Source organism: Zeus faber (assembly GCF_960531495.2).
Source record: "Zeus faber genome assembly, chromosome: 19".
Classification (NCBI taxonomy): Eukaryota; Metazoa; Chordata; class Actinopteri; order Zeiformes; family Zeidae; genus Zeus; species Zeus faber.
The window spans coordinates 16,343,121-16,366,217 of NC_137206.1; the positions used below are offsets into that span (position 1 = coordinate 16,343,121).

Genomic DNA, 23,097 nt, shown 5'->3' on the forward strand with positions numbered 1-23,097 from the left:
TAGTCACACTTGACTGGTTGGTCAGTCAAGATTGGCCGCACTTGGATCCCTGATATGGGATATACTGTATATGAAATATGTATTTTAATTTAACAAAGTAATCTTATGGATTACTACTTTAAGGATTACAATTTTTTACTGATGAGGTCAGTATAGTAAAGCATAGTAATGTACTGTACAGCATAGCTACGCGTTTCTGATTTTAGAGGTAGATTTTCACTATAGTTCACCATTAACAACGTAAAAATAAGTTGCTGTTATCGTGTGTGGCAATAATAATTTTAAGCCTTCGAGAACCTGGCCACACATTAAACATGCAGATTTCATACCCTGCACCTCAAGATTTAACGACTCTGTTCATATTTATATTACTACAATATCGCTACACACTGCATAGTGCAGGGTCAGTCCTTGGCAGCGATCCTGGCTCAACTAGGTCTATTGTCTTGCTCAGTGCCGCTACTGCAGGTGTGAACCTGCGACTCTGCTTGTATAAAGACCGACCGCTCTCTAGACCACCCTGCTTTAAGCCAATAACAGACTATTTTTTCGTGACTTCTCAGCAGGGGGAGAAGAACTGGCTGGAGTTATTGGAGCTGGCGGACCTCGCCATAGATGGCCTTCCATATCACCAGCACTCAGCCATCGTGAAAGAATGCATCCACATCTGCTCTTACCTGTGAGATGTTGATGTGTTTTCTAATTATCTTTTCTAAATTCAAAGACCAATATTTCATGCCATCACTTATATAACTTCATCTATATTTCGTTTTTTCTTTTTCTTTTTAAGAGTGCCCTCTAGTTAATTGGATCTTAGTCGATCTTTTGCTGCATTGCACATGGGAGTCGGAACCTGGAAAATTCCGGCCTCCTACTTGGAAAGGTGCGAAGGAATTCCAAGTCGGAATTTTGGGTCAGATCACTCGGGCCTGACTTTGCTGAGATGAATGACCTGACATACAGCAACAGAGCAACATGCTGGCAAACACTGTGAACCAAGTTCCCTTTAGATTTTTATTTGAAAGCCTAACTTTGCAGGGGCTGCTCGAATTCACAAGCCATGTTTTCCCAAACAGAGACAAAGAACACATTTAGCTTTGAGGTGGAGACGACAGACTCGGAACTACCTTGTTCTGACTACTAATGGAATGCAGCCTTTTCTTTTTCAGATTTTCACGATGTCATCAGATACTCATTTACATCCAGCCGATTAGATCACAGTGTCAAATTAGGAAGACACACCCAACAATTTAAATGAGTTTGCTTTACATAAACCCTTTCAACTCTGTGTATATATCAAGTCATTTACAAATTAAAATCTTTTTGCTGGATGTTTTACGCCATGAGGTTTGCAGACATTAAAAGTTTAGACTGATTTGTGATTTCGGTCTATCTTTATTCGCTTTTCTTGTTTTTTTTGATTAGATGGAGGTTCGATCAGCCCAGTCCACTCCTCCTGGCTGAGAGCCAGAAAGTTCTCCTCAAGCTGCTGGCCCATCCCATGCTCTCTGTCAAGACAGAGGCCTACACGTGCACTCTAAGCCTGGTTAAGGTCAGGGCTGGATGGCTCTTGCAGCAAAGGCAGTGATTAATGATTGTGCGGGTTCAGGGCCGTCTACGGAGGGCGCACTAACACGTCCATAATGTTATATATCATACAATGATGTAAACGATTCATTATAGTTGTAGAAGTGAACAAATATAGTTCATAAACCACAGATATGTTGGGATTGCCACATGCAATGATCAATTTTTTTTGTAAATATTAGTCGGTTACACTCTCATTTAAAGGAATATGAGCATTCAGCGCTTTGTAGACTTTGTTAATAAAATAAAGAAGCGTTTTGGTAACATTAAAACAGGAGGTAGGGATAAATTGAGGATGTGCTTTTGTGTGACTATGTAGTGATGATAATTAATGCTTTTAGGACTGCCTCGGAATTCATAATGCGCCACGGACAGCGGCGCCCTGCGGCGGTGTCCATTTCCTGCTGCACCACAAGGTGCTGTATGAAATCACTGCCTTTGGCCTCCAGGATTCAGCAGAGAAGGTGTGCAGCAATCCATGCATGCAAGCATATGCATCTGTGTATGTATATAAAGCTGTAGTAAGCTGTAGCTACTACAGCTAGCTTAAATTCCAGAAATTCCCTCGCAGTACTAATAAAGTACTATCTTATCTTACTATCTTAACTTACTATCTGATTGTAGCTCAGGAGGTAGAGCTGGTCGTCTAGTAATCTAAAGGTTGCTGGTTCGATCCCAGGCTCCTCCTGCTAGCATGCTGTAGTGTCCTTAAGCAAGACACTTAACCCCTAATTGCTCCTGATGGCTGCATCCGTCGTGTTTGAATAATTGTAAGTCGCTTTGGATAAAAGCGTCTGCTAAATGTAATGTAATTATCTTTTATTTGATCTTCATCGTCATTAAACAGTATTACATTTGAATTTATGATGCTTAATTTCAATATAAACATTTTGTTGATTTAATTTATCGATTTTGTCAAATTTAGTCAAGTTCTTCTGCTAACTGCCATTTCTGTTGTTATAAAAGATTATATCTACCCTGATTCCCAATGTTGCCTACATACGGTTTTGAAACACCTCGGTCCCTCTTGTACCCACTCTCCACTGAAGCTGCAAGATTTGAAGGACAAGGCAGATAGAGCTATGGGGTGGTGGACATTTGATTTATTTTGAACTTGAAGGACGTGCTTTAATGCTCCTTTGCTGTCAGTATAGTCAGAATTTAGCACAACGTAGTTTTGCACACTCGATTCCTAAAAGGCTGTTGATGTAACCGGTCTATACATCATGTTTAAGTTCAAGTTTATCAAGTTTAACAGGTCACGCTAAACTGTCATGAGTCCCCGACACAATGTTCTGTTGGAGGTTTACTCTTGTTTGACACATATATTACCCACCATAAAAAGCTTTGTGTGCCACTCTGGGTTCAGCAGTTTATGTTTGATCCATAGGTGAACAGCTCCGCCAAGGATATCCTGCTCTTCCTCCTCAAGGGGCGATTGATGATGACGGCATCAACCTGGGACCGATTTAGCAAGGCGCTGTACCCGGTCATACCCATACTACAGGTGCCTCCGTTGTATTTGTTAGGGAAAACTAATATATTTATTACTTTCCATTAATGAGAAAAAATACTTGTTACAGTTTTCCACAATCAACATAAAATGATAAAAATACATTTTTAGCACTCTCCCACCACAAGGCCACTTAATGTGATACCAGCCAGATTTATTAATTCTCTGTGATACTGTACAATTTTTTTTTGTTGGGGGTAAACAAGCTTTTATTCATTGTTTGAGGCACCGGAAAGCAGGGAGAATTCCCATGCATATACATGGGTTTTGACTAAGGTTGTCAAGAGCAATTTAATTCAGCGAGGTCATTCAGAAAGAGGCTTGTAGTGTCAACAAAAGGCAAAATGAAACCCCCCCCCGTGCGCAGAGTAATGCATATTTTTTCACTGTTACGCTGCTTAGGTGGAATTTCCCGTTTTACCCGTTGTTTGCCAAGGCAGTCTGAAAACTGTATAACTATGTATGTATTTTTGTATCTGTATTGCAGGGATACGCAGGCACTGAGGACTCACTGGGAAAATGTGTCTTGCTGATAAGCGAAGCGTCCGACCCTGCGAGAGACGACGTCTTGCCAAACACGGCCAAGCTGAGAGCTGCGCTCCGACTCCTTTTCACTAAGCAGCACACGTGAGTCTGGGCTCCATGTTGTGATTTTTAGGTTTGTTTATTCATAATTTTTTTAACATGTTTGTTTTTTGTGGTTTTGTGTCAAATATCTGCGGAGGCACTGTATGCTTTTCTTCTGAGAGCAGTTTGATGAATTTGACATTTGGTCTCGGAGGCTTTATGGGAAGCAGACAAACGTCTGTGAGTCAGAATATTTTGCTTTGCAAGACTTGTGATGGACACATTACCAGTGTCTGCTGCCATCAGGTGATGTGCTCATCTGGGGTCTCTGCAGAGTTCTCATGAAAACAAAAAAATATTTTCAGTCTCACTTTGAAGTCTGAATATTGATGAGCTGTAGGCAGTAAATTAACATTAGCTATTAGCCAGGAGCCATGTGTTCGGTAGAGTCTTGTGGACTGGATTGCTGGATTGTTCGCAATATGAGTCACTCCGGTTTAAGCGATTCATTTCTTATTTTCCATTGTTCTATTTTTTTTAATGTCTTTTGTTCTGTTTTTTTTTTTTTTTTTTTTTAAATAACTGCCAAAAATAAACTTTTTTCTTTATAAGTAAATAGTTTTTTACAATAGAAGATAAAGGAAAGCAATTCTATATGTCTAATTTATAGTAGTTGTTAATTAATAGTTGTTTGTATTATTATGATGGAAGATTGCATTCATTTTTCACAGCCATAATTCTACCATACAGTGACTGTATACTACTTTACTACTTACTTTACAACTTTACTTTAGCATAACCATCACCTGCCCATATTGGGCTTACCGGTTAGTATAGTGCTACTACCCGTTAATGTCTGTTTATAAATTTGTACATATACTCTATTTAATTTTATTTGTATCTATTTTTTTCACTGCACCATTCTGTTCTACACTAACTTCTGCTACTGTCACATGAATTACAGCCCCAGGGATTAATAAAGTGTTACCTTATCTTAAGCTAGGAATAGAGAAAAAACTGTTAGTCCATTTTTGATTTACTGCAATGTTTTCCTGAATCCTACACCAGGGTGAGAGCTGCAGCAGTGCAACACATCATGCCCCACCTCAGCAGCTGTGGGGGCTCCAGACCGGTCCTGGATCAAGTGATGCTGTCCTCCATCCCCACCCTCTACTGCCTCAGGAGCAGCCTGGACATCACCTTGGACACCAGCAGAAAGTCCTTCCTCAAGGTTCAGCAGTGTATTTCAGTCTATTTACCATACTCGACATGGCATACGTTGAATTTGATGCGTGTATTTCATCTGTGTTATGCTCATGGATCATCTACGTGCTGGATAGGTGGAATCGGTGGAGAAGCTGTTTGGCGTCCTATCTTGTGACACGGTAGATCTGTCACTCAGAAGGTCTGCCGCTGAACAGATGGCTGTCGTGCTCCAAGGTCACGTATGATCAGTAATATCTTCCAATCTGCTGCATAGCTGTGCTTTATCCCTTTCAGGTCCCATAGATCAGTGATTTTCAACCCGGGGTGCCAGGCCCCCATGGGGGGTCGCCAGCCAGAACCCGCAAAGGGGTCATGAGGCCTTGGATGAAATTTCCTAATAGTCAGATATTGGTTCAAAGATCCACCAGTGTCAAGTGTTCAAATATAAATTGTAACAAAACCCATGACTATATGTCAATTCAGACAAAGAAATTAAGAAAAAACACTAATAACCACTAATAAATACGTCTTTGAATAGGGGGTCTCAGATTTAACTGGGTTAGGGGTCTTTGAGGCAAGAAAGTTGGGAGTCCCTGCTATAGTTGCACACACAGTAGAGAGTTGAGTACAAATTCATTGTTGGTCCCATTCTTCTTGACTTCTACCCAAACCATACATTGCTGCCATCTAAAACCATTTATTTATTTATTTTATTTTTATGCTCTGTAACTACCCACTTGGTAGCGAGGCTGGCTAGGCTTATCTCTACCATTCCTCCTGTCCCTGAAGCACAAGACGCAGTAGATAGGATCCTGGTGAAGTTGAAAAGCTGAACATTGGAATCTATTCCCATCTTTCATATAGTTAATGTAAAAAAATAAAAAGCACAATGATATTTCGTCCCATTATTGTCAACCCTCAAACAAAGTACAACTTCAAAAGTATAGGCTCCCCGTTTGCTCACAAATCTATGCCCTTGCGAAAGCTGCAATTTGTTTGTCTTCCCACGGCCATATGTTTTGGACAAACAGGGGAAAAAAGTAAATACTTGAGGCGTATGCAAATGTTTATTGTCGGCATATTGAATGGCTCTCTTATTTCCCCTCAGACACAACAATGCACCTGGTGCTGAAGAATCTTGGCATAACAGACAAAGTCATCTCTTTCATTATCGAGAGTGTAAATGGCAACAAGGTAAAACAAAAAAAAAATAAATCCACACACAAAACGGCATTGGCGAAGTGCTTGTACTTATGCTTAATTTGGTTGCTTAAGTGTAATTTTTTGTGTGCGTTAGTGAGACTAGTTTGTGTTTACGCATGTTAGTTTGGCACGTGAACACTCGTTGTGCTGGCTTATTCATATAAATACTTATGCACGTTTTCCAGCGAATGCAGTGAGGGCCTACAGAGGCGTGTGTGAGTGAAGGACGAAATGGCCTCTTGTTAATCATGTCAGACAGTGCTGGTCAGCTGCCATTTTCGCCCTCTTGTTCCACCCGTCTGCTCGTCACTCCCGGGGCGAGAAGGAGAAGAAGCTGCTAATGGGGGTAATGGTTTGGCACAGCTGCCCACGTAGAGGTGACAAACAGGGCTGCAGAGATCAGAGTTAACCCTAGAAAGCGTGCTCTGGTCAAAAATGACTCAAGTGTTGCTGTATTTATTTATTATTCGACCCAAAAATATTTTGACCTTATAAAATTCCAGAAATTCCGAAGGAATTACAAACCTATAGAAGTCGGATCATTTTTGACCCGACATTTTCGTTTTATTGTTAAAACTGCTAAGTGGTGCGGCAGATGAGTGGCTGCAGGTCGTGCTTTTTCAACCATATGCTGGTTGTCGCTCTGCAAGGTTACAACGTATACGTCGAGGGAATGTGAGAGATCTGAACGTAGTTGCCTGTGCTCATGTTTTCCTGGCAATTAAACGTAGCGCGCGTTGCGTGTCGTCCCCAGGGCCTGGACGGACTGTTGGAGCCTTGTTTCTCTATCCTGAGGAAGCTGGCATACGCCGATCCTTCCCTGAGGCACGGCCTTGCGGCGCGATCCCCCCTGCTCCTCACACTGCTTAGAGGTACGTTCATGAGTCGTCTCGTTAAGTCACACATTGTTGTCTGGCCCGTGGGTGAAAAAAACAAAAGCAATGCGTCAGTCGCTGACGGAAGGCCCCAAACTATTTTTTCGCACCCCTAAGTGGCGTGTTACTTAGGATGCAGCTCATCGCTAATGATGTCAATCCAATGTTGTTTATCACTTAACGTGGCCATGTTGTTTGGCTCTCAACTCTCCTTGGAATGTCCATATCCAATATTTTCTCACTTTAATATTTTTCATGTATGTATTTTTAGTGTCTTTGATGTACATTTATTTTTAGAACTTTCCATATTCAAGTGGTCTTAAATTTTGTGTGATATTTTTTTTTCTTTTTTTTTTTTTCTCCCCCCCAGCTATTGTCATGGATTTCTGTAAAGGAGACTGACTGTCACTTTTTTCTGAATGATTGATTTTTCTTTTTTTTTTTTCTTGGTCACTTGAGTGGTGGGGATATTGTCTCATTCGAGGGTTCCTTTTCTTTTTTGTCAATGTTCATTCGTATCAATAGTTTACTGCCTACAACTTCACCACAGCTGCCTTTCCTGTCTTATGTGTGACCGATTCTTCCATTTCGCTGGGAGATGCGGACCCTGCCACAAACAATGGAAATGACATATAGAGGAGATCTTACATAACGCAAATATATTGAATGACTAGCTAAAATAACTTTTTGAATAAGATTTTTTTTTTTAACAAAATAATCTTACGGATTGCCACTTTATTAATTTTATATTATATTATATTATATTGTGTTATGTTATACTAGGTTAACAGCCTTAGACTATTAACAGCCTTGTTGTTGCTTATTTTATCGAAGAGCTCAGTGTCCAAAATTTTCTCCAACCAATTAGCACTCCATGTAAACAAACCCTGTAATATGGTTGTTTGTGTGTATATGAGGGTCTCTTTTAAATCAGTCAGTCAAAGTCAGTGCCACGTTGCAATTATTGTCGCATCCTTTTTAACTTCTGGTTCTTTTATAGACGCTCCACCTCTGGTTGTTAGTTACTTCTGAAGGGAAGTCTACAAGCTTAGCCTGTGTTAAATATATCCATAGACTGTTGTGCTCTTGTTTCTAGCCTCTTTCATAGTGAAGGAAAACAAAGGCAACGGAAGTGAGACTGCTGCTCTCCTGTGTTTGCTGCTTTTTGACGAGATTGCCAGAGTTGAAGCGTGGTGAGTTTTTATTTTATTATTATTATTATTTTTGTATTTGCATTTGATTTGATGATGTGGAACTGAAAACATATGCATCCATATCACTTATACTTTGTTTGTACTTTGTATTTTTGTATAATTCAGGTCGGAGAAATCCAACACAGATGTGGCTCTTGCAACATTCTCGTTGCCACCATCAGTTACACGGAGGTAAGACGTGATAAATCCACCCGTCGCAGTTTTACTGATTTGCGGTAAAAAAATTCCATTTCCTACAATTTTTTTTAAATTTTTTTTTCCAGGTACAACATCCCGTTCCATCCTGTGACGCACCACGCTGTGAGCCCGTATTGCTGTGTCGTGCCCTCCGTCGCTGACCTCCTGACCCTGGCTCCTGCCCGCCAGGCCCTCCAGCTGGCCTGGAACACCGCCTGGTATTCAGGACTGGACAAGCTGCTGGAGGAGCTACAGGGCTTCCACAGTGACATCAATGAGTAAGACTCTACAAGATATCGTCTGGGATTTTTGGTATTTCATTTTATACCATGAAAGTTAATCTGTCAGCTCAGAGCCACTTCCTTGGGCAGGGGGTGTGGGTCATCAGTCGGTGCCACATACGGTACAAGTGCTTAACACCATCAGAAAACTAAGACCCTAAGGAATCATCAACCTGGACATCCCATACATTTTCTGGATGGTCTTGGGGGTGTCTAGATCCTGGGTCTAGAGTTTCATTAGTCTGTGATTAGCCTGGAAGTCACAATAGCTCATTTTATACAGTAAGGTTAACAACAAATGCTGTCATCACATTGAAATGGTCACTATGAGGCCAAGTCATCACACATTAATGAAATTAGGCTCTTTGGATTCACAAGAGTTTCAGCTTTGTAGCCATACAATGTCTACAATTCCATGACTGTTTAGGTACCACAGTGTTCAGAAATAGGGGAAAGAAAAAATAAATAACATACTTTCACTGCCTGCTGTTTAGGGCTCTGAAGCTAACATATGCTATGAGTATGTAACTGACATAATGTCAGGCATGGCTGTTAAGGTGAGGCTCTTGCGGTTCTAATGAGCCCAATTTCATTCAAATATCTCGATGAGAGTGCTCACTGAACCCATTTGAAAATAGTCATGCCCATTTACCTTTGTCAAAAGGATTCAGATTTGGAGCTGTGTTGTGCCGCTCCTCAGCGAGCTAGTATCACATGGTTTTCAGCTACGGCTTCGTCTGGAAGTCTAGTTTCCGGTAATAACCAAATAATATAAAACAAAGCTTGTGAGAGCTTGTCAAACACAGAGTGGGCCGTTGACCGGGTACAGGGTCTGTTGGGCTTAACAGCTTAAATACTGTCTTTAAAGTCCCTGTAATGTTAATTCAGTGATTTGTTTCTAAACACAATATACATGGTAGGAAACCATTGCTGAAAACAAGTAAAAAACACTGTAAACGTACTGAATTGTGGAGTTTGACCGTTAAACTGGTTATCACCATTTTTGTGTTCCGGATTTTTTGGGCAGGCCTTAATGATGAGTCCATGCCTCTAACTGCTTGGTCGTAATATCCACATTACTATGGATTGGTGATAATCTCTCAAATATTTCTTGTTTTAAATATGTTATAAAGGTAGCAATAGTCGTCCCCACATTAGGCTTAGACTTGTGGCACAGGGAATGAGCCTGTTTTTGCATCATCAAAAAAAGGGTCACACAACCATAGACATTTTATATAAGTGAATGTACAAATACCCTGACACAGAATGACTCCACTATACTGTACCCTTTTCTGAAAAATGTCCTCCCTGGTATGAATAAATTATTTTATTTATGTATGTCCTGGTTACAATGTACAACAAATAATTAAGGCAATGTCATTGTAATTTACAAGGATATGGATTGTTGGAAAAATGAATCCTATGGTTCCTAGGAAAAATGCATTAATGTACAATAACAACGTACTTGGTTACTTTCCACCACTGCAATTAAATAGTAAAGTGATCATAGTAGTCAGATGGTTTTAAAATCACATCATAGTCAGGTGCTTTTAAAATGTCCCCATTTACTTAACTATCTGGCTTCACATATGGATAAGGTGAGCGAGGCGTAGATCGCTGAAGGTGTCAAACTTCACAACGACAAACTAACTTAATGATCTTGATGAGTGGTCACCTCTTGCACGAATGACCACCCCAAGATAATGTTTTCTCCGATGACAGTTTGTGGTTTGGAGTTTAGTAAGCGTGCCATCTTGCGTTTCATCCATCTTCATTTACTCATAATGTGACCTAATGCAAACGGATGAGTGTGTTGTGCAAGGTTTTAACCAGCTTAATCGTAGCAAAGGATTTTTACGCACAATGCAGATTGATTCCACACAACAACATCACTGGGAGAAGAGTGCCTGTGAAACACGATATTGAGATGAATTGTTCCACAGGGGGTTGTGCACATCACGCCCCTGCCATATAGCTGTGGTTTTCAAATTGCGGTAGGAATTTTAAGCATTTAAAAAATCATGTTATTTTAGAATATAACATTACAAAAAAACCACTTGTGACTTGTAATATGGAGATGGCACCTCCTTCATTCCCACGCACCCCCCTGAACGTCTATTCTTGCACTATGTAACTTTGGTATTCAGGTTAGAAACCGGCGGAAAAGTGCATTACGCTTAACGGCACTACGTACTTGATGGATTATTTTTTTTTTGTCAGGTAAAATTTATCCCCGCGCCCTCTCTCCCCAGGGCTCTGCAGGAGCCGTGAAGCGGCGAGGTCCGTGCAAGGGGCGCTGTAACCTATGTGTACATTATATTTGTGTTTGTAACACAGACTGTTATTGAAGTCTAACCATAAGGTTTAAATTTGTCTGATAAAATAAATGATTTTCGGACAGTGGATCAAGGTTTTACAACAGTGGTGTAAAAGTGCAATGGCACTCAAAAACTGTAGGGGCCCAAATACCAAAAGTTACACAGTGCTGCTTTTGCATGAGGCTCTCATCATGGTTGTTAATGACACTAATGTACTGACATACCTTATATTTACATTTGCTTTCTGTAAAAGCACTACTTCAACATTGTGACTTTTTCCTTTAAAATAAAACAGCAAATTGTTATTTCTGTAAATTGTCTATTTATTACCAAAGCATTTATCAGTTGAGGCTCTGTTATAGTCGCTGCAAACCCACGCATGTGGCTCACGAGAGAACACAAGCGTAGATGCCGTGGCGAAGTTCTCCTTATAGACAGGGGGTGCTGTGCACAAACCACCAGGGAAAACTGAAAGTGGACCTCTTTGCACAACCTTCCTTCGGACGTGTCCAGTTTGAATTGCCTGAAGCACACAGCGCGGAGTTCCAAAAATTGGGAGGTGTGCGACCTCACGCACAATCGCAGAGCGGCGGTGTCGGGAGCGCCGCGTTGAGGTCATTTATGGCGCGCGCACTAAACAACGCTACGGCTATGACGACTATAAACCAGGCTTTATACAGTTAAAATCAAAACAATACGAGTGTGTTGCATTGCATGCCTATTTAAGTGGTGCTCCTAAATTTTGTGCTGGTGCTCCTAAAATTCTCAGTAGGGAGCCCTGTTATTTATCGAATATATTTTGGGTTTCTCAAATGACAGCTGATGCTTTGTTGTTCAGGGGAGCATGTTAACATAAAATCAATATTTATGCTTCCGCATTTGATAAAAACGTTCAAATTACAGTCATTAGCATAAATAACCTTAGCAGTGCATCTCATGACTTTTCATGACATTTTAGGTATCCTTGGCACTACATGTCGGGGAAATGGGCCTCATATAATGTCAAGTTCAGTTGTAACCTTTAATTAGCTCTGACAAGCTCTTGTGTTTGGGTAGGAGGCTCACCATGCTGCCTGCAGCTCTCACAACACACCTTCAACAGACCCTTTGTCCTTGTCGTCTCCTCTTTGAGATCGGATGAGTCAAAGTTGCCGCTTGCATGTAAACAACAAAAGCGCCTTGATGCTTAGTGAGAGACTTGACATCTGAGACAGCCGCTGAAAAGTTTGCTTGGTGTCAGTGAGGCCATCGATTACGTCTCAGAGACTGTTACTCATGAAGTGAACCTTTTCCAATTTTTCTTTATTTCAATTAGATTTTATATTCATTATTATTATTATTTTTTATCAATTACTTTTCCAGCTTCCACAGTGTCCTGCGGCTTTCTGAAGCACAGGTTCTATCAGTACGGACATCTCACCTCTCCGCCGGGCTGCAGGACTGCATCCAGGCCATCGTCCTGGCCGCAGGGCACGGCTCTGTGAGGACCGCCCTCAGTAGGCTCCAACTCTACCTGCTGATTGACAGGCTGGGCTCTGGCCCCGCCCAAGCCCCCCGCTGCACAGATGTCCTGCGCTCCCTCTCTTGGCAAGGGGCCATAACGAGGTATTACCTATTTTAAGTGTAATTTCATTTGGAGCTGTCCCAATCATGAGATTTAGTTTAATCAATTGTCAACAAAATATTGAATTTTCCTTTTTATTTGTTCAATATATGCCAATATCATAGCGGCATAAAATAAAACTCTCAATAATACATTTATACCTATTGCAGGAGAGCCAATTATTTGCATTTAAGTTTGGAACATAACAACTTAGGAAGACAATACATTTTCCTCGACCCAATAGAATACTCTTGTCTATTTATTGTAGCATTTCTAATATTGACTCAATATTCCCCTTAACTTTGGATGGAATTGTACAAAAAATATCGCAATCCGCTGGAATAACTGCATCAGGAGGATACGTACTAATTGTGACAGCTCTAGATTCATTTCCACTTTCAGCTCCTTAGAGGCTGTTTCAAGTTCATATACATATGCACCCAGAGCGGTAACCTTTTTGGAATAAATTGGCGATTTCTGGGAAGTGTTTATGGCAGCGATTAATGCCGTTTTAAAACGTACAGTGCGAGCCTTGTTTAAATTCACTTGAGGCTTTCTCCCTTTTTAAGAGATAAAAGCCTTCTTGTGTCATTGCCCAGTGAGCAGAGTCAGCCATAACTGCTATAGAGTAGAAAAACTCAATGTGAAGGGGGGGCCTATTAATTCTCCTCATTTCATTCTGAAAGGCCTAATACTGAAATTCGAGCGCGCTTAAGTGGGCCAAAAGCGGCATCACCTCATATAAGAATTGACACGACTCTAGAGGCCTATTAAACGTTACAGGCTCTTGTTTTGCTCTTCGCTGGTCAAAGTATTAAAGCGTCCCAAGAGGCGAGGGAGGATGTCTCCCTATTTTTTGCCAAAAAGGATTAAAATGCCTCAGACCTTCGCTGTATTTTGAGTTGTAATCGGGAGTTGTTTTAACCCCATGTCACTAAGGGTTAGAAAGATAAGATTTTTTTTTTTTTTTTACCTTCACTGGTTGCTAGATACACAAAGTTAAATACTCATTTTTATTGTTAAGGCTATCTACACTAAATTATAAATTATAAATTTCTCATTAATGTATTAGACTGATACTTAACTTGATCCTGAATAGGAGTTTTTCCATAGTAAAATAAATGTGACTCCTGACTTTCCATTTCCACCTCAAAGTGCACCAGGTTGATGCATTTAGCTGCATTAAAAAAAAAAAAAAGGTCCCCAGACCCCTCTAGATGGTCCGCCATCCACCCACCACAGTCTCTGAACATCCTGTGGGAAGCTGTAGTCGTATGATTCTTAGTACATTAAGCGCTACAGGTATTTTTGAAATAAATTGCTAACTTCAGCGAATTGCAACTACTGCCAGTAGAATAGGTCTGTTAAATACCATCTATAAACTTCATTAGTAACAAGTGTGCTTAATTGATGACGTTAACTCGGAGGTGGACAAGGTTCATTAAGTAGCGGCTCTCCCATATTGCCATATGTCTAGGTTATGCTAATTAGCAAATCTAGATGGTTCACTCGAAATACTGGGGGCGGATTTCTTCCTTTCCGAACCTGGAGTTCATTCATTTTTATCTCACTAGAGCCCGTTTCTCACCATCCTGTGGCGTAACTTCTCTAAACTTAATGTCTTTAGGTTTCTCCAGGTGCGTCCTGCGTGCTTGAAGGATGAGAAGTTGTTGCTGGACATTGTCGCCTTCCTGAGCGTCCACTTCCAACAAATGCATTCTGAATCCATGCCTGACGCGAAAGACGAGGACCTCCGCTGGATACTGGAGCTGCTCCTCAACCAAGTAAGGACAGACAGCTTTCACTTCATGGAGAAGCCCACGCTCCAGTATCACAAAATCACTACCTAACTTTTCTCATTTTAAGAGGGTAAATGTTAGGGATATTTTTATTAGAAATTTTACACTTAAAATAATCCTCTGATATCCTACTTTAATTTGATCGTAACCGCCAATTTGATTTGCCTTAGTTGGAATTGTTAAAGTGGTAATCTGTAAGATTATTTTGTTTATAAAAAAAAAAAAAAAAAAAAAAAAAAAAAGGGGGGGGGGGGGGGGGGGGGAAGTTTTACATTTAAATTTTTTACATTCCCTTTTTTTTTTTTTTAAACAGCCATACAATGTATTTGCATTATGCGTGCACTCTGGTCTGGTCTGGTGTACGAGCCTACGCCGGTTTGATTTTATGCAAACCGACCGACCGGCATTTGTCATTTGACCCGAATATAAGACCCGCATTACCGAGTGGTAAAATTCTCCTCCTCTATACGCTGTTTCCATTGTTGGTGGTGGGGTCCGTCTGCCTTCACTCTCAATCTCTTCAATTACAAGACCATCAGAGTGTGTGTGTGGGTGTGTGGGTGTGTGGGTGTGTGGGTGTGTGGGTGGGTGGGTTTGCATTTGAAGTCTCTGCAGCTCCGTTTGCGCCTTATATCGTCAAGAGTTAACTCGTCTCAACGCGAAGGCTTGCGCGGCGTAATTAACGAGTGCTTAATTCACACACGTGGCCCAACAAGCCAAACATATTACTGTCTCATTACAGCAGAAAATGGAGCATTGCAGTGGCATCGCCTCAGACCCACAGCGGAGATTATTCCCTCGCTCTTAAACAAAGCCGGATTCCTATTTTGCCTGAGGAGGAAAAATCGCAGCCCTCTCTTAGTTAGCAGAGCTACTTTTAGGATTTAATCAGTCTCACCTTGGTTTTCTCATTAATGTGTGTAAACAATAGTGCCCCCCCCCCCCGGAGGCTAAAACAGACTCTGATCGAATGCCTGGTAGGGGTGAGCTGCTCCAACTTCTCTGTAATTACTGAGCTGTTTCAGCAGCATCTGTCTCTCCACACTCACATTAACTAACTATTTTGTGTGCGCTGTGCAGTGATGGATCCTATGTGAGTTATGGGAAGGGTGTCTGAAGGGGCAGAAAGTGAGTTTTGTGTTTGCGCGCATTCACCCGTGTGCTTGTTAATTACTCGTGAAGATTGTTGTTGCACATACATGTTATTGTCTGATTTTATATGTTATTATTTGCCTTCCATTGTGGGCTGGGCGATGTTGACAAAATCAAGTGTCGGAATGTTTTTTGAAGAATACATGATATTTATAGATTTGGCGATGCTTCAGGGTTTAATTCGCTTTAATTCGATATTTACACACAAGAAATATTTGAGAATCAATAATTAGTAACATGGAAATTCTGACCAAACAAGTAGAAGCATTGATTAGAAAGGTATATTAATTTTAAAAAGTTGCATTTCTTTACTGAAATATAGTCTTAAAGACTATGTTTAACTATATTATACTATACTATTGATATTCTATTGATATATCGCTGAGCCATACTTATATGTATACGACTGGGTATTAAAATATAATTGTGCTACTGACTGAATTGCATTGAATAATTTTTAAACATTTGCTGGCAATTTATCCCAAAATTTGATGTATAACTAGTTTATTTCTTCAGTGCCAAATGTATGACCAAAGGTTTATACAGTAAGAGCACATCTGTCATGCCAATTATTTCCCTTTTTTTTTTTTTTTTTTTTTTTTTTTAAGCAAGGAACAGAAAACAAAAATATTGTTTAGAAACCGGTATCATACATACATGAAAGTATTTGTAAAAAAGTTTTTCTGTTGATACATGGAAAGTTTGAAATTTACATTTGAACATTCATAGCAAGTTGCTGATTTTTGGTATTTGACCTTTCCTGAGCCCCTTAGTACAAACAAAATATCTACAAAATGATTGTGCCTGCTGTTCTCTCAAAAGACATTGTGCCTCCATCACTTATTTATGTGTCCACTCTCCAACCCCTCTGTCCATCCAGGACACTGTGTCCCTCGTGGATTACCTGCTTGGTGTGGAGACCCAGACGGCCAATCACAGCCAGGGAGGACCTGAGGAGATGAGGAGCCGGCTCACACAGAGGCTGCAGAGAGAAGTCACCAGCTTCTTTACAGCCTTACTGCACCGCCTTGAAAATACCACAGACAGGTAAGCTTCCATACATGGATACGTGGGCGGCACGCATGAACGCATGCAAAATATATGTTAAAGTGGTAGGTCCATAGGATAATCTGTTTTTCGTACCAGGATTCTGAAAGAAAAATTGTTTTCCCCAACATCTGGGTTTACCCTTGCCCTAAGACGGTCAAATTATTTTTTCGAAAGTATGCCTGCTCCTGGTTTATTTTGTTCTTTGTTGTGAATGTTCATTCAAATAGACAGTTTAGTGACCATAACTCTTCATCAAGTTCACCGCAGCTGCCTTTCACTTCTTCCCTGTGCCTGATCTTTTCCAGGGAAGTAGGTATATAAAGCAAAACGCAAATACATTGAATGTCTGTTTCTTAAAAAGTGCCAGCTAAATAAAGTATCAAATATTGGGATTTTTTTAACAAAAGTCTTACCAACTTTAAATATAGTCTATACTTTACTAGACTAGACTATATAATATAGATAAGACTGTAACTAGCGCGTAGGCAATAGAAAATAACTTTTATTCTAATCACGGTGTCTTGCAGCCTTAAGGACAGCTATGAAGATCTGAATTTGAGGTGTCATTAAAAGTGTGAATCACTTTTGTTTTCACAGTTGGAAAGGATGTGCTCTGCTTTTTTTTCTGTCAGTCAGATATGCAGTGCTGATCCGCTCATCAACAATAGCCTTGGGCCATGGAAGCACTATCCTCCTCAACAACCTTTTCTACTTTCAATATGCCAGAATATTTTCTTCATATCTAATGAGTTGATCTTTTTTCAGCATAGAAATACATTTCAGCATCGTAATTGGTGTTCTCTGCGTGTATTGCGTAAGGTCTACATGCAGGGTTACAAAGCTGCTTAATAATGTCATAATTATTAAAGGCGTACTCAAAATTCCAGGTTTTTTGTCACATGCAGTAATAAAAGTGCACTGAAATGATAAAGTACAAACTCCAAAGGCTATGCAAAATACGTAGGAAGAAAAATAAGTTATAATAAAAATAAATTAATAAAAAAAATAAAAACACAACAAAAATACAACAACATATAGATACAGTGGTACTTTGACTTACGAGTGTAATTCGTTCCGTGACAGAGCTAGTAATTCAATCTGCTCGTATAGCAAATACATTTTCCCCATTGAAATTAATCGAAATGCCATTAATCCATTCTATCCCCCAAAAAACCACCCCAATTTCTTTTTGTTACGTGTTTTTAAATAAGAAAAATTTATTCATAAATAACAAATATTGTATAAAAACATAATAAAACATAATAAAAGATGTAAAGAAATAAACTGGTTTTATAAAGTGTATTTACCTTGTAGATCAGACAGACGACTTGGACTAACGGAAGATGCTGGTGGAGTTGGAGGGTGGAGGAGATTGTTTCTTTTCGTGCTTTTTTGGTCACTTTCATTTGTTGCTAGACTTTATTGCTGAACTTAATTGAGAATATTTATTTATTTATTTATTTTCACTTCACTTTCACTTAACTTAAAAAAAATCGCCAATTCCATCACACGCACGCCTCGCTCATGTTTTTATATGATTTCATGCTTTAATTCAATCGACATCATCCGCTTCTTCTCAGCACATACTTTCTTAGGACCCATGGTTAGAAAAAAAATTTTGGGCAAAATAACTGGACAAAAAGCACAAAACGCGAGCAAAAAACACAAAAGAGATGCTTCCACGGTCAGGTAACCACGTGAAGTGAACGAGTTAGATGCGGGATACTGGCCGGATTCCCTCGCCACGCCAACTAGCGGTGGCGTACCTGAAGCTCGCTCCTAGTAACTCACATTTCTGCTCACAAATCAATACAAAAAATCAACGGAACAACGGCTCGCAACTCGTAAAACTCGTATGTTAGTGCACTCGTAAATCAAGGTTCCACTGTAATTATAACCCTGCCTTTGATAGCAGATGAGGCGGAATCCTCCTTTTTAGAACATTTGGGTTTTGCCATGACCCTGGTTTTAACGAATGAAGAACGAGAGTTCTTACTATGCCATAAGCTGTCTCCAGACAACTCCACTGAATAAAGCTAAAAGCCCTTCTAACCAACCAAGTCTCAACTTGGCCTTGACAGGCTGTGATTGGACCACTAGGACATCCATCATAAAGCCCGACCCCTGTATATATAATGGTTCTCTGCTTGTCACACTTCCTCTGACATATTATTCAGCTCTTGAGTTGGTCAGTGAGGCCACCGGTAAGAACTCTTTTCTCCATTTGTAAAACTAGGGTTATTAAAAAACACTAATAGTTTAATTAATTTCGAACTCAAGTTCTTACTATTCCATACTATATACCCTCAACCCTCACTGACCACGAGGTCAGGACCAGTGTTTCCTATGCAAGCCCATCCTCAATCCTAGCGTATAAGAACCCATCCATAACAACAACAACAGACATGACACGATTTTTATTCCCTGGGTGCGTAGAGTATGGCGCGGGGTAGGGGACAAAATGAAGACTACCGGGAGGTCGGTGGAGGCTATATCCTTGCTGAAGCAAGCTACTGATCTGGCCAATGATAAGTAGTGCTGTAACGGAAAGTAGTTGATCCGCGCGGATTGCCCCCCTGTGGTTCGACGCACATGTGAACCGTGGATCAATTGCAAAGTTTAACCATCATAGTGAAATACAGTTTTGCTTCAGCTGTTACTTTTTAAAGTAATAATTCCATAAATCTCGATGCAGAGTTGCAGTGAAAAAAGATAGGCAAGACAGATGCGTGCTGTGTTTAACTCTGAAGTGCAATGATTGTTTTAGGGTACATTGCGCTATGTTGCTGCTACTTAATGACATGCTGTGAATGAGCTGTGGATACAGCAAATGTCGCCGCTATGCGTCTTCTCATCTGCTATATTGGAGCAGTCAAAATCTGCGAGTAAACAAATACAATGTGTATTGAGAGATTCAGACTTCTCTACAAAATTGACTGTAACTTGCTTTTTTGAACCGGTTTTCATGACATTTCGTTTGTTGTACACGTGAGAACTTCAATATGATGAATATGATACTGGTTACTTATTGGAATTAAATTCTTGGGGGTGGTTACTGGGGGCGGATCTGTTCATATTTTTTCATCCATTACCATGACTTGATTATTGAATATTTTATATATTTAAAGATTTTATTTAAACATTGGCCATCTTGAATGTTGTTTTTATTTAAGACAATGGGCAAAAGTTCCTTGCTTCATGTGTTTAAATAGAAGATTAAATAGAATGCAACTTATATTTGCGCCACAACATTAAAACTACTGACGGATGAAGTGAATGACATTGTTCACCTCGTTCCAATAGCACCTGTCAAGAGGTGGGATATATTCGGCAGCAAGGGAACAGTCAGTTCTTGAAGTCAATGTGTTGGCAGCAGGATAAAATGGGCTAGCGTAAGGATCTGAGAGACTTTGACAAGGGCCAAATTGTGATGGCGAGACAACTGGGTCAGAGCATCTCCAAAACGCCATGGGCTCATTGATGCGTGTGGGGAACGAAGTCTAGTCCGTCTGGTCCGATCCCGTGTGTGTGTGTGTGTGTGTGTGTGTGTGTGTGTGTGTGTGTGTGTGTGTGTGTGTGTGTGTGTGTGTGTGTGTGTGTGTGTGTGTGTGTGTGTGTGTGTGTGTGTGTGTGTGTGTGTGTGTGTGTGTGTGTGTGTACGTGGACAAATTTGTTGATACCCTTACAGCTCATTGAAACAATGCTTCATTCCTCCTGAAAAGTGATGAAATTAAAGGCAATTTTCCCATGTATACCTGCATGCCTTTGGTATGTCATAGAGTAAAGCAAAGAAACTGAGCCTCAAGAGATCAATTATATTCTGAAATGGCCAGGGCAGATTTGTTGGTACCCCTTAGAAAAGATTATAAGTAACTGGATTATTGTGATATTTTTGAAACGAACTATTTTCTTTCATTGGTATCACACGTCTTTAATCTTATAAGCTTCAATCTTATATATTTAAATGGAGAAAAGTATTCGCTCTGCTGTTAGGTATTATCGTGTGCACCACACTGAACATGGACCAGAGAAAGCAAAGGAGAGAGTTGTCTGAGGAGATCAGAAAGAAAATTATAGACAAGCAATGTTAAAGGTAAAGGCTATAAGACCATCTCCAAGCAGCTTGATGTTCCTGTGACTACAGTTGCAAATATTATTAAGAAGTTTAAGGTCCATGGGACTAGCCAACCTCCCTGGATGCGGCTGCAAGTGGAAAATCGACCCCAGATTGAACAGAAGGATAGTGCAAATGGTAGAAAAAAGAGTCAAGGACAACTTCCAAAGAGGTACAAGCTGAACTCCAAGGTCAAGTGTTCAGTGGTTCAGTGATCAGTGTTTGGTCGCACCATCCGTTGCTTTTTGAGTGACAGTGGGTTCCACAGAAGAAGACCCACACACCACAATGATGTGTCCGTGTGTGTGTAAAAGTAGTACGATTTAAAGGTTGAACTCGATAAAAATGGTTTCACATTGTGACTTCACATCACATGGAATATGGAGGAATGATCCTCACATGGATGGTCGCTGTATAGCTTCTCGGTAAGGGAACTGTTTCCCCATGTAATCTAACAGGAATATTTAATTCCACGCTTTAACCTAATGCTTTAGCACAAACTGTAATGGTATATGTATATATATGTATGTATGTGTATATGTGTTTATGTATATATACAGTATATGTGTGTATGTCTATACTGTATGTGTGTATGTGTGTATATATATATGTATATATACTGTGTGTGTGTGTGTGTGAGAGTGTGAGAGGAGAACTCTCAGGTCCAGAATTGGTCTCAGAGAAGAACAGTCTTTCTTTCAAATGAGAAAATATTTGCTGTGAAAAATGCATTTTCTCTCCCTGTCCACTTCCAGATGAATGGCGCCCTTCTCTAGCAAGGACTGTATTTCCTGTTTTAGAATAAGAGACGTTGAGTCCCAGACTCCCATCAGTGTGACTCCCGCAAACGCCGGTGTACTGAGGGCAAACTGCAGTGCATAACCCTTTTGTATCGTCCTCTCTACCCACGGAGAAACTGTGCATGCGCGTCTCCAGACACTCACACAAGCGGGGAGGCTTGCCCCGGTTTCCAAAGGTGGAGGCACAGGGGCGGTCAAGCTCAAAAGTTGAGCCTCCGGCCGCATCTGCTGGGCATGGAGGCTCATAAATGTGTTCATATGTTTGAGGACACGGTCCCGGCCTCACCATGACTCTCATGTTCTGGAGTGGACAGGGGGCCTCGGTAAACACACTGAAGAAGAAGAAACAGTCTTTATTAGTCACGCAACACACCACACTATGCTTGCACACACACACACATGCACATGCTTTTTGATGGTGGCCGGTGAAATGGATTCTCTGCTTTTGACCCATCCTGGCTTGTCCTTCCTCGTAAGAATGGGTGCATGTTTTTGAGGGGGGTCCTTTCTGACGTGAGGTGGAGGAAACCCCATGTGAGCACGGGGAGAACATGCAAACTCCACACAGAAAGGCTCCTATTTGGGAGATAACCCGCCGGAGCACGGTGCCAACAGCGCCCCAGGCGGGAATCGAACCCAGGACCTTCTTGCTGTGAGGCAGCAGTGCAATGCACTGCGCCACCGTGCCACATGCGAGAACAAAATGGAGGTAGTGCTGGGGGAGGGAGGCTGTGTGTGTCTTGCGTCTAGTAGCCCTGTGGCTTTTGTTGTCACGGGACTTGTTGCAAGAGAGAGTCTCGTGTTAAAACTCGTGGTCGAACTGGCGGTCAAGTAACACAAATCCCCTGCCCCTAGTGACTCAGGTCCTCCGAGCCTTTCTGCCTCTCACCGCTAAAGCTGAAGGCTGCTAAGGCAGGCGGAAAGGATGTCTGTTCTAGCTCTTCGTTCCGCCAGTGGGGGGAGGCTGTGACATCTCCGGGGCTGGGGCCTTCCTGCCCTGGGTTTGCGACACATTCGGGGATTGTCTAGTTGCAGACTGATCCCGGTGAGGTGGACCACGGTTCCGGCGACGCTCACGATGCGGCGATCGGGTTGGACGGGGCATGATATTTTTCAGAGCCACAGACTCTTTCTGTTGACACTCAAATGTGTGGTTGATGGTATCCACAACGGGCCCCGAATAGACCCGACACTTTAACTGGAGCGCCAAGGTGTCTGTTATTCTCCTTTTCTGAGATCTCAGACATGTTCAACCATCAGTGCCGCTGTGTCACCATAGAAACCCCATCGCTTGTTCCGCGTTAGCCATAGTGCCCTTAGCCATAGTGAGGCAGAAGTCTGTGGCTTTACGTAACTCCACGAACATCTTGGCGGTGGCATTCCCCTCCAGCTCACCTAGGAGCATGGCCTGGCAGGCTTGCAGTAAGCAGACATTATTTTAGAAGATTATTTTATTCATAACACGGCACACACAACAACACATGCACCCATGTGGCGATGGCGACCAACACACAAGCATGCTTCAAATGGTGGCCGGTGAAACTTATTCTTTGCTTTTAACCAAACAGTATTTAGCAGTGCTGCAGCCTGTCCAGCGGGCCCTGTATGATTTCTCAGCTAGTGTAGCCGTTAGTCTGC

At 41.2% G+C, this 23,097-nt stretch overlaps 1 protein-coding gene across 1 annotated transcript in view; it reads left to right on the forward strand.

Moving 5' to 3' along the window:
* rttn (rotatin) overlaps positions 1–23,097 on the forward strand; it is a gene marked incomplete at its 5' end in the record, with an annotated part of 60,888 nt that overhangs the window by 10,866 nt on the left and 26,925 nt on the right. Inside the window, 15 exons of the mRNA XM_080020392.1 lie at positions 567–679; positions 1,426–1,552; positions 1,929–2,051; positions 2,978–3,094; positions 3,588–3,727; positions 4,736–4,898; positions 5,008–5,107; positions 5,982–6,067; positions 6,831–6,948; positions 8,048–8,144; positions 8,271–8,336; positions 8,429–8,620; positions 12,304–12,546; positions 14,172–14,328; positions 16,376–16,542. Coding sequence (XP_079876518.1) covers positions 567–679; positions 1,426–1,552; positions 1,929–2,051; positions 2,978–3,094; positions 3,588–3,727; positions 4,736–4,898; positions 5,008–5,107; positions 5,982–6,067; positions 6,831–6,948; positions 8,048–8,144; positions 8,271–8,336; positions 8,429–8,620; positions 12,304–12,546; positions 14,172–14,328; positions 16,376–16,542 — 2,009 coding nt within the window. The remainder of the gene's footprint in view (positions 1–566; positions 680–1,425; positions 1,553–1,928; positions 2,052–2,977; positions 3,095–3,587; positions 3,728–4,735; positions 4,899–5,007; positions 5,108–5,981; positions 6,068–6,830; positions 6,949–8,047; positions 8,145–8,270; positions 8,337–8,428; positions 8,621–12,303; positions 12,547–14,171; positions 14,329–16,375; positions 16,543–23,097) is intronic.